Source organism: Thalassophryne amazonica, chromosome 16, assembly GCF_902500255.1.
Source record: "Thalassophryne amazonica chromosome 16, fThaAma1.1, whole genome shotgun sequence".
In the NCBI taxonomy this organism is placed as follows: domain Eukaryota; kingdom Metazoa; phylum Chordata; class Actinopteri; order Batrachoidiformes; family Batrachoididae; genus Thalassophryne; species Thalassophryne amazonica.
Genome location: NC_047118.1, coordinates 46,451,048 through 46,463,047, shown reverse-complemented (window position 1 = coordinate 46,463,047; position 12,000 = coordinate 46,451,048). Strand labels below are relative to the sequence as shown.

Below are 12,000 nucleotides of genomic sequence, written 5' to 3'. Positions count from 1 at the left end.
ATGACTCCAAGATTTCTCACAGTATTACTAGAGGTCAGGGTAATGCCATCCAGAGTAAGGATCTGGTTAGACACCATGTTTCTAAGATTTGTGGGGCCAAGTACAATAACTTCAGTTTTATCTGAGTTTAAAAGCAGGAAATTAGAGGTCATCCATGTCTTTATGTCTGTAAGACAATCCTGCAGTTTAGCTAATTGGTGTGTGTTCTCTGGCTTCATGGATAGATAAATCTGGGTATCATCTGCGTAACAATGAAAATTTAAGCAATACCGTCTAATAATACTGCCTAAGGGAAGCATGTATAAAGTGAATAAAATTGGTCCTAGCACAGAACCTTGTGGAACTCCATAATTAACTTTAGTCTGTGAAGAAGATTCCCCATTTACATGAACAAATTGTAATCTATTAGACAAATATGATTCAAACCACCGCAGCGCAGTGCCTTTAATACCTATGGCATGCTCTAATCTCTGTAATAAAATTTTATGGTCAACTGTATCAAAAGCAGCACTGAGGTCTAACAGAACAAGCACAGAGATGAGTCCACTGTCCGAGGCCATAAGAAGATCATTTGTAACCTTCACTAATGCTGTTTCTGTACTATGATGAATTCTAAAACCTGACTGAAACTCTTCAAATAGACCATTCCTCTGCAGATGATCAGTTAGCTGTTTTACAACTACCCTTTCAAGAATTTTTGAGAGAAAAGGAAGGTTGGAGATTGGCCTATAATTAGCTAAGATAGCTGGGTCAAGTGATGGCTTTTTAAGTAATGGTTTAATTACTGTCACCTTAAAAGCCTGTGGTAGCCAACTAACAAAGATAGATTGATCATATTTAAGATCGAAGCATTAAATAATGGTAGGGCTTCCTTGAGCAGCCTGGTAGGAATGGGGTCTAATAAACATGTTGATGGTTTGGATGAAGTAACTAATGAAAATAACTCAGACAGAACAATCGGAGAGAAAGAGTCTAACCAAATACCGGCATCACTGAAAGCAGCCAAAGATAACGATACGTCTTTGGGATGGTTATGAGTAATTTTTTCTCTAATAGTTAAAATTTTGTTAGCAAAGAAAGTCATGAAGTCATTACTAGTTAAAGTTAATGGAATACTCAGCTCAATAGAGCTCTGACTCTTTGTCAGCCTGGCTACAGTGCTGAAAAGAAACCTGGGGTTGTTCTTATTTTCTTCAATTAGTGATGAGTAGAAAGATGTCCTAGCTTTACGGAGGGCTTTTTTATAGAGCAACAGACTCTTTTTCCAGGCTAAGTGAAGATCTTCTAAATTAGTGAGACGCCATTTCCTCTCCAACTTACGGGTTATCTGCTTTAAGCTCCGAGTTTGTGAGTTATACCACGGAGTCAGGCACTTCTGATTTAAAGCTCTCTTTTTTAGAGGAGCTACAGCATCCAAAGTTGTCTTCAATGAGGATGTAAAACTATTGACGAGATACTCTATCTCACTTACAGAGTTTAGGTAGCTACTCTGCACTGTGTTGGTATATGGCATTAGAGAACATAAAGAAGGAATCATATCCTTAAACCTAGTTACAGCGCTTTCTGAAAGACTTCTAGTGTAATGAAACTTATTCCCCACTGCTGGGTAGTCCATCAGAGTAAATGTAAATGTTATTAAGAAATGATCAGACAGAAGGGAGTTTTCAGGGAATACTGTTAAGTCTTCTATTTCCATACCATAAGTCAGAACAAGATCTAAGATATGATTAAAGTGGTGGGTGGACTCATTTACTTTTTGAGCAAAGCCAATAGAGTCTAATAATAGATTAAATGCAGTGTTGAGGCTGTCATTCTCAGCATCTGTGTGGATGTTAAAATCGCCCACTATAATTATCTTATCTGAGCTAAGCACTAAGTCAGACAAAAGGTCTGAAAATTCACAGAGAAACTCACAGTAACGACCAGGTGGACGATAGATAATAACAAATAAAACTGGTTTTTGGGACTTCCAATTTGGATGGACAAGACTAATAGTCAAGCTTTCAAATGAATTAAAGCTCTGTCTGGGTTTTTGATTAATTAATAAGCTGGAATGGAAGATTGCTGCTAATCCTCCGCCCCGGCCTGTGCTACGAGCATTCTGACAGTTAGTGTGACTCGGGGGTGTTGACTCATTTAAACTAACATATTCATCCTGCTGTAACCAGGTTTCTGTAAGGCAGAATAAATCAATATGTTGATCAATTATTATATCATTTACCAACAGGGACTTAGAAGAGAGAGACCTAATGTTTAATAGACCACATTTAACTGTTTTAGTCTGTGGTGCAGTTGAAGGTGCTATATTATTTTTTCTTTTTGAATTTTTATGCTAATAGATTTTTGCTGGTTATTGGTAGTCTGGGAGCAGGCACCGTCTCTACGGGGATGGGGTAATGAGGGGATGGCAGGGGGAGAGAAGCTGCAGAGAGGTGTGTAAGACTACAACTCTGCTTCCTGGTCCCAACCCTGGATAGTCACGGTTTGGAGGATTTAAGAAAATTGGCCAGATTTCTAGAAATGAGAGCTGCTCCATCCAAAGTGGGATGGATGCCGTCTCTCCTAACAAGACCAGGTTTTCCCCAGAAGCTTTGCCAATTATCTATGAAGCCCACCTCATTTTTTGGACACCACTCAGACAGCCAGCAATTCAAGGAGAACATGCGGCTAAACATGTCACTCCCGGTCTGATTGGGGAGGGGCCCAGAGAAAACTACAGAGTCCAACATTGTTTTTGCAAAGTTACACACCGATTTAATGTTAATTTTAGTGACCTCCGATTGGCGTAACCGGGTGTCATTCAGTAAATAGTTGTAGAAGAAAAGGGTGGAAAAGAAAGGATGACATCACTATTGCTAGACTGAGAATTGGTCATACTTTCTTGAACAGTTCTCTCCTCCTAGGAAAGCATCAGGAAGGACTATGTTTGGAATGTCCACAGCCAGAGACAGTGAAGCATACTGTCATATATTGTAATAAATATGCCTGAGAAAGGCAAGAGCTTCTCTCAGAATTTAGAAGAATAGGCCTGAAAAAGTTTTTGTAGGAAGTATTTCAGACATAGGGTCAGGTGGGAGGGGCAAGTGTTGGCTTTTTAAATACTTGAAAGACACTGGACTCATCAAGAGGATTTAGTACTGCTATAACAGACTGATGCAGAAGGTGGCAGCAATGCAACAATAAGGATGTCAGGCGCCGTTAAGCGACATAGAAGAAAATGAGTGTGAGCTTTCTTCATAGGGTTGCATTTTGAGAAGGAGCACATTTCCACAATACCACAAGAAACCACCAAAAAATGTGCTTAATTTACTCATGTTTGGAGTCAGTCTGGGTAAATTGTTGGACCCATTGATTGTGCAGCTAAGGCTAAGATAACATTAGCCGATAAAACAGTGGGCACTAACGTCATGATTTATTTTCAATTACTCATTCACCTCATACAAATTTGCAGAAGCTCCGTTGCTCAAACTGTGTGTGTGTGTGTGTGTGTGTGTGTGTGTGTGTGTGTGTGTGTGTGTGTGTGTGTGTGTGTGTGTGTGTGTGTGTGTGTGTATATGTATGTATGTATATATATATATGTTCTCCACTCAGATTGCAATAGCCAATCACAGATTAGCCTTTCTGTCCATCATTTACTTGTATTTTGGCATGCTTGGCGCCAGAAAGTTATGTTGGATCCAAAGGGATCCAAAAAGGCTAGGACCAGAACTTATATTAGATCGGTTCCCACTGACCAATAGCGTTAGAGCTTACTGCCAACAGCTAGCCAATCAGAGCACGGCATACAATTATTCATGAGATGACATCACTAATGACGTAGTGGAGGTCAGGAACTAGCTAACAGATGTTGGTTGAAAAAATGGCAACAAACATGTCAACAACAGCAGAAAATCGTCTGCCAGCGAGGTTTGCTGAGTTCACAGAGGAGGAACTGGTGGAAATACTGAACTCCAAGGATGCCAAAAACACTAAGAAGGTAGACAAGCACGCTACTGACATTTTAGAAACATTCATATGCTGTTCATAACAAAATAAATTGATCTAATTTACTTGACTCTTTGTTGTTTGCTTAATTTGGGTATATATATATATATATACATATATATATATATATACGTATATATATATATACACACACACACACACACACACACACACACACACACACACACACACACACTCTCATACCCACACATAACAATGTGTGCTATAACAATGACACCCGCCATGTTCTGTGGTGAGTGTAATGTTTTTATGAATCGGCCTTTGCCCCTCCCCAAACACACACACATAAATCCACACAAACCTGTGTGTAGTTCCCTCTTTCCTCTTCATGTGCCTCCTTCAGCTGGATGACTTCCTCTTCCTCTTCCTCTTCATCAAGCTCGCTTTCTGTGCTCTCTCCTTTCACGTGGACACCGATGCGCTCCTCCTCTCCCTTCACGTGGATACAAAGGCGCTCAGATGAGGGGGTGGAGTCATCAGAGCCCTCCTTCTGAAGCCTGATTGGTCAAAACAACACGCTTAATTTAACAAACAGACATAGAGATCTGAATTTACAAAGACATTTATATATGCAGAGATTTTATACTACATCATTTCATTAAACCCACAAATAATTCAATAAACAGTTAACGTCCTACCTGTGAAGGCCGGCCTCACTGTCATCTTCCTGCATGTCATTAGTCTCAGTTAGCTCCTCTTCCGTCTCTTCAGGGTGGGTTGGTGGTGGTCTGGGAAGCTCCGCCCCCTTTGAAAGCATCTAAACACACGGTTAGATATGTGTGTGTGTGTGTACACATGTTCGCCTCTGTGTGGAGTGTTCTCAAGTGTGAAAATGTACCTTGTAGTGTTTCTCGAGGAAGTGCTGGTGTTGCTGTTGGATGACCAGCTGCTGCAGGGCGTGGGGTGATTGGGGCAAAGGTGCACTCTGGGTACGAGCCAATGGACGATGGCGAGGCAGCTTGTTGACAGCTCGTATTCCACTGGACACACTCCTTTCTCCCGTAACCAATGGCGACTGGCTGTACATAGGAACTGAATGTGGGAGTCACAAATAGACACAAGGTTCGACAATGATTTTGAACGATATTTTGTCCCGTATGCTGGCCGACGTATATGTTTGTGTGCATACCAGCAAGGATAGCAGTCTGCTGTCGAGCCTGCTCCAGCAAAAGCACATGCTGTAATAATGAGGAATGGGTAGAATGAGAGGTAGGTGGCGGAGTTTCCACTTCATGTCCTGCACCTGCAAACAAAAAAAAGTACTTTTCAGAAACATGATTTTAATCAGAGCCACCATTTTCCCTGCATTATCACAGTATCACATTTCAACAAGGCTTTTTTGGTCAGACTGATGACCAGCTCAGGGTTCGACTTAAGAGAGTCCTTCAATAGAAAAAAATCCCACACATATTTGCTCATTTCAAAATGAGCAAACATTAGCACAAAAACAATCAAGTTTATCAGTTTGAACATTAAATATCTTGTCTTTGTGGTGTATTCAATTGAATATAGGTTGAAGAGGATTTGCAAATGATTGTATTCTCTTTTTATTTACATTTTACACAATGTCCCAACTTCAATGGAATTGCGGTTGTAAAACTGTGAATGAGAAAAAAAACGCAAGTATTTTGTGATTGGTTTCAAAGCAGTCAATCTGTAAAAAGCAAACATGTACACACTGGAACAAAAATGTCTTCCATCTTTCTGTGGCTGCATGTGTAAGGCTGGCCAATGTGTGGCCCGCAGGTTGCATGTGGCCTGACTTTCTTTTGTTTGGCCCGCCTTGACACGCTTTGCAGAATCTATAAATTACTGTTAAGCAACTTAAATAGTATACAAATAATGAATGTTTGTGAGTGCAAAAGTAAGACTATTTCATAAGATGAATGATGGAATGTTCCATCCAATGTCACATGAAATATTCTTTCCATTACACAAATGAAATATTTGTTTTATATAAAACATAAAATAGATCCTTGTCATTTGATATTATTTATAACAAGAGAAAAGGGACTTGCATTTTGTTGTGCATCTCTTGTCCTTTGAGGTCAAGAGATTCCAAATAGTCCAACACAAACTTTAAATAGCAATCCAATCCAATCCAAAATTCTTCTCAGTCAACATGCAAAAACAGATAGTTCCGCATGTTCTTCGTGTACAGACTGCCATTTGCTTTCTTCAGTTCAACAAAAAATCCCAACAGAAATTTGTTGAGCTCTTCATCTGACATACTTCAACTAGAAACGTCCAGGTGAATACTACAAATGCCTTCAGACGGTTTATAGCGCACTGATAATAATAATAATGTGCTAGTTCATATTGTCATCTGTCACCACAACAAACCTCGCCATGTTTGTTTTTAAAGCTAAGCACTGTCACCACTAGTGTGAGCGCACCTGGTGGTCATGGCACAAAATATATAGTACCAAAATTGTAAACTAAATAGAACAAAAATTGCACCGAAAATAGAACACAATGACAAATGGTACGAATATTCCATGTCACATGACATACAAACCACCAATCAAATGACAAGGATCTATTCAGGCTTATATAAAAGTGTTTTTTTTATGCTGAAACGTCTTCTTTTTTTTTTTATTTAGAATGCCAGTTTTCTGTAAAATATAATGCATTTAGTGGAAACTGTATTCACACAAGATAAATATTTCTGGCCCGTGACCCACCATTCAAATTAATATTTAGCCAAAGGTAAGAATTTGTGCGCCGGAACCCTGCTGGCGTCACAGTGCATTCTGGGAAGCGCAGAGGGATTATGGAAAACATTAAAATACTGAATACACTGTGCATACCATGCATACCTGGATGCTATTTTTAGATGTTTTGGATTAAACTCATCACTTGAGTCTTGGTCAACAGTGTCATGGTCTAAACAGCTATACAATATCAGGCTACAGTGCAAGCTAAAAACCTCAAAGTTGAACTGCTTCCTGATAAAAACTAAATATGCAGGCAATAACATCATGAGAAGTGTCTGGTAGCATAGATCCTGATGGAGGTACGGGTAGGTGTTTTCACCAAGAAATGTAAAACGTTTTTTTTTGTTTTTTTTTACACAACTGATTGTACAGTTGCTGTCTTATCTTCACATTATGGTGAAAATGAAAGTGTAGCTTTACATTAAAGTCTTCAAAATGTGCCAATAACTATGTCTTCATGTGTACATTTTATGTCTGTATTTTTTATTTCACTATGTAAAAACATTCAATTTAATGTTCTATAACATTCAAAAAGATTCTGATTACAAAAAATTGGTTTGCTTGCATTTATTCCTGGATATATTTTAAAATATATGCTAACAAACCAGGGTCACAATAATTCTGGCTAGGAGTGTATTCTGACACTGTTGTACATGTGTGCAGGGAGCCCCACCTCCAGGGAGTAGAGTTCACAAAATTCTATGCTGCCAATAATTCTGACCAGGATTATTCCCGTCAATGTCATATCAAATGCACCCCATCCATGTCATCTCTAAAAGCTGATATATCCTCTCACTCCCTTCGCATCAAGTTGATGCAACCTGATGCACACGTGCCTGAACCCATACGCTGCTGGTTTGCATTTCAAACTCTACCACCTGCACCGCAGCATCTAACTATAATCTCTGACTTTATTCTTCAACTGGAATAATTGTACTGTCACAGTCCAATATATCCCTCTGTGTAAAGGTATGTCTGTGTTGTGGGGAGTGCTGATGTCAGATCCTTCACAGCAAACAACCTCCTACGCTTACATAAATAACAAAACATCAAAGGTGAGCTGGCTGATTGACAGGTTGAGTGTGGATGAAAAATCAATCTAAAGTCCAAAATATGACACTCCAACACAAAAACAGCACTCACAAGAGTACAGACATCCTCCACAGACTAAAGATCCAAATACGAAAAACATAAAATCAATATTAAAACACAGTGAAGCATTAAATGAGCTCACCGGCAGGAAGAGAAGAAGTAGAGAGAAATTTGCCTGTTAGTGCTCCGCCCCCTCGCAGTGATTGAATGGCTTGACGTTCTGCTTCTTGCTGGGCAGACAGCTTCTGAGGAGGCTGAAGAGACATTTCAATAAATAGATAACTGCCACACCACTGCTTCCTGAAAAACCACTGTAAACCTAGTGGCTGAAGTGCTATACATCGGCCTGTCACACGAGAATTTTGTTCAAATGGACAAAACCCATCTGTTGACAAAAAAATAGGTTGAAAGAAGAAGAAGTTGTTCTGAGCCCCATTCACATTAATAAAGGTATATACACATCTTATACTAAGACCATTAATAAGGTATTATTTCAGTGTAATTAGTTATGCTTTCTGAAGCAGACCAAAAATGAAAAAAGAAGGGGGGGGAAAAAATCAACAACTATCCTGTCCTCACCTACGGTCATGAACATTGGGTAATGACCAAATGAACAAGGTCACGGTTACAAGCAGTGGAAATGAGATTCCTCCGTCAGGTATCTGGGCTTACACTCCAGGACAGAGTGAGAAGCTCCACTATCTGGGTGGGACTTGCTGCAGAGCCGCTGCTTCTTTGCACTGAAAGGACCCAGCTGAGGTGGTTCGAGCATCTAGTGAGGATGCCCCCAGATGGTCTCCCTAAGGAGGTCTTCCAGGTACGTCCAACTAAGAGTAGGCCCTGGGGAAGACCCAGGACAGCTGCAGGGATTTGCCAGCTGGTTTGGGTACACCTCAGGATTCCCAAGGAAGAGTCTGAGCACTTGGCTGTGGATAGGGAAGTGTGGCATAAGCTACTTGGTCTACTACCACTGCAAACTGGACAAGCAGCGGAAAATGAATGAATGAATGATAAAAGCTCCAATCTTACTATTTTCTACAGGAACCAGTATTTGGACTTGGCAATCACAAAATTCAGAAAAAATTGGAAACAAATTGCTTTCTGAGCAGTGCATCTCCCTGAAAAAGTCAGGAAAAGCTGTTATTTTTTCCATACTAAAAGTCAGTGGACTCCCAGCCACCTCACTTCCACCTGTGCACAGCTCAGGATGGCATGGTGCACACATCATGTTTCAACTCCTGATCTTTCAGTGATTATTCCTGTGTTTGGACCCCGACGTGTGTCGAACCTGCACCTCACTGCCTCAAATGGAGCCCAAGGTGGCAGAGGCTTGTCTGCTCTTAACATGTATCATTCACATGAACACAGAAGTGTTTTGATTTCAAATCAACCATGCTTCAAAATTTACATTTTAAAAGCAATTCACAGTCACAATAATTCTGTATTTCATACTATTATGTAAACTTTGCAATTAAGCCACGGTTCATATGCTTGCTGAACCATGAGGAGGAATATGTACAGCTCATGGATCAACTGCAGTCTTATGGTCCATTACACCACCAATTGGAAAATCATGTCTGTAGACCTACCGTGATGTGCGCATTGGCAGGGAGGCCCAGGGAGATATTCGGCAGGGAGGGTGAGGTGTAGAGACTCAGGGGGCTCAATGTGCCATCAGCCCCTAGTGTTTGATGAAGAGACAGTAGCTACATATAAGCAGAGAGACAGACTACATTAGGTGTTTTGCTCAAGGGTTTCAAAGAAGTACAGCAGGTAATCACTGTTAATTTGTGCACTGATATCAAAAGTATTTTCTCAACTGTTGTATAGCTTATGTTGTCTGGAAGGTTAAATAAACACCATAGTAAGTATTGTTGATCAAAGACAACAGTATTAGCATTTATCAAAACACTTATACCGACAAGCTTTCAAAACCTTTGAATTTTGGATATACTATTTGCACAATGTACAATTTTAAAATCAGCTAACATATACATATGCTACCATATGTATAGACAAATACATAAAGAATCTTAAAATTCAGTCAAATTATCGACTACCCAGGTGGTACCTAAAGTCTGTCTCGCCTCTATGTAAACCACGGTATATTGATAAAATAAACAACACTACATATGTCTCAATAAGACTGAATAATAATGATTACATATGTGAAAGTGTTGTCTCTGGAACAATCATTCTGCATAGCTCTGTATGTGAACACAACAGGCGTGAAATCACTGTGTGGCTCTGCTGTGTTTTTGCGCCACATAAAAACAGTCTTGCTTCACCAAAAGCTGACTGTTGGCTGGCGGTAACTTAGCTTAGCTGTCTGTTTAACCCCAGCTTGGCCAATAGCATAAACGCTGAAGCTGGTTCAGGCCTGGCTGTCCTGTTAAAAGTGGCCACTTGTCGTCACGTTCTGTCTGAATCTGAAGCGGCTTCCGCATCGTGACTGGCCAGTATCTTGCATGTAGCATCTTAGCTTAGTACTGTGCTACGCCGCGGCACAAACCACATATGTAGCCGGATCCAACGCTTTCATGTGCTTAATTACGCTATGTTAAGAATTTTCTTCTTGCCACACAAAAGGAAAGGATAAAATCTGTGGTTAGAGCCATGTTTTGAAGACCACTGTCACGCGGTGCTGGCCTTTACTTGTGCTGTTTGCATGGATGCTTAGGGGAAAAAAAAAAACCCCAAAAAAACACAATGTGATTCATCTATAATATTCAAGACAGCAAAAGTTACCTTGAACGCCGTAGGCGTTTGGAAAACGGGGGGGGGGGGGGGGGGGGGGATTTGAGAATATAAGTGCCCTGTGGTGCATTCTGGTGCATTCTCTGGACTAAATTTGGACCTGAAACAGCTGTTAAATATCTTTTGTGATCTCATGCAGTATGGCACAACATGTGGCTTTTGAATGCATGTTGTGCCATCCTGTAGGAGCATGTACAGAATATAACAACACAATAGTTTACAAATATAGCTAAATTTTGATGAAAACGTTATTTAGTTTGTTTCTGATTGGACTCCAAGACTAGGCAATTAAAAATCATAACTCTCAACTAACATGTTATAAATAACTTCGTAACTGCTTTCAGACTAGGTAAAAAGATATCATATCATAATATCATACCATAATACTGAAGCCACTCGATTACTATTATTTATTCAATAATGCACAATAAAATGTTAAATTTGTTTAAATTATCCATCTCAGTCTGTCAGTCAGTCTTAGTCCTCTAAGAATCTGAACCCGAATTTTTTTTTTTGATTTTATACAGAAATTTATTGATTGATTTACATACCTTGATTAACATACCTTATAGTAAAAAAGCCACATATTCTTGTGTAAATTCCTGTAAATGTACTCAACGCCACAGTGTCTTTTTCCCATGAAAAAAAGACTACATTAATAAAAACACATTTACATTCTTGTGTACGCGTAAATTCATGTAAATCCATTCAAAGCCACAGTCTTTTTTTCCCAATGAAAGAACATCTAGATTAATAAAAAAAAAGTCACATAATCTTGTCTAAAATCCTGTTTGAGCAGCACGTTTATGGTCCAGAGAGAGAAAAATTCTTACCATGTTTCCTGAGAGCACAGTTCACTTTTCCCGTTTCTTTTATCTTTCAGGTGTGTTTATGAAGCCAGCGACAATTCCACGCATTCTTGTTCTTATCAGACTTTTTCAAACAATCTTTCTCGCCATCTTCTTTCTGTCCGACGTCGGTCCGTGACAGAAACATGCTGCACAAGTCTTCTTTTAAAAACTTTAGAGCTCTAAAGGTTTGCTTTGCCCACATGTATGTTTAGCTTAAGCTTCGCACAGGAGACACACAGCCTTGCTGCAGCAACCAACCAGTCTTGCTTTACGACAACTGTCGCAACAGCCAGGCTTTTTCTCCTCGAAACTCCACTGATTTGTATCTGTAACACACAGATCAGTGTCCGCAAACTTATAAAACTTGCACGATGTCGTAAAAAAAAAAAGAACACTTTGAGATAGACATTTTAAAAACTCAGTGATGATCACGATTACAAAGTAAAACACTAACACCCCCCACCACCATGATAAAATCCGTGGAATTTCACAGATCTGCAGAGTTTTCACAGCCCTGCATTTCTTTCAGACGGCAAGAATTTACAAAAAGACGGAAACCCTCCAAAGACGGTAAATAA

General features: G+C 39.7%; 1 protein-coding gene across 6 annotated transcripts in view; it reads right to left on the bottom strand.

Annotated features, from left to right (window-relative positions):
* The window catches only part of hdac5 (histone deacetylase 5), a 141,226-nt gene that overhangs the window by 32,338 nt on the left and 96,888 nt on the right, over positions 1–12,000 (bottom strand). For all 6 annotated transcript variants that reach the window (XM_034189539.1, XM_034189541.1, XM_034189537.1 and 3 more), the window contains 6 exons: positions 9,404–9,520; positions 7,957–8,068; positions 5,135–5,248; positions 4,844–5,037; positions 4,644–4,762; positions 4,307–4,502 (listed from right to left, as the gene is read on the bottom strand). In XM_034189539.1, coding sequence (XP_034045430.1) covers positions 4,307–4,502; positions 4,644–4,762; positions 4,844–5,037; positions 5,135–5,248; positions 7,957–8,068; positions 9,404–9,520 — 852 coding nt within the window. The remainder of the gene's footprint in view (positions 1–4,306; positions 4,503–4,643; positions 4,763–4,843; positions 5,038–5,134; positions 5,249–7,956; positions 8,069–9,403; positions 9,521–12,000) is intronic.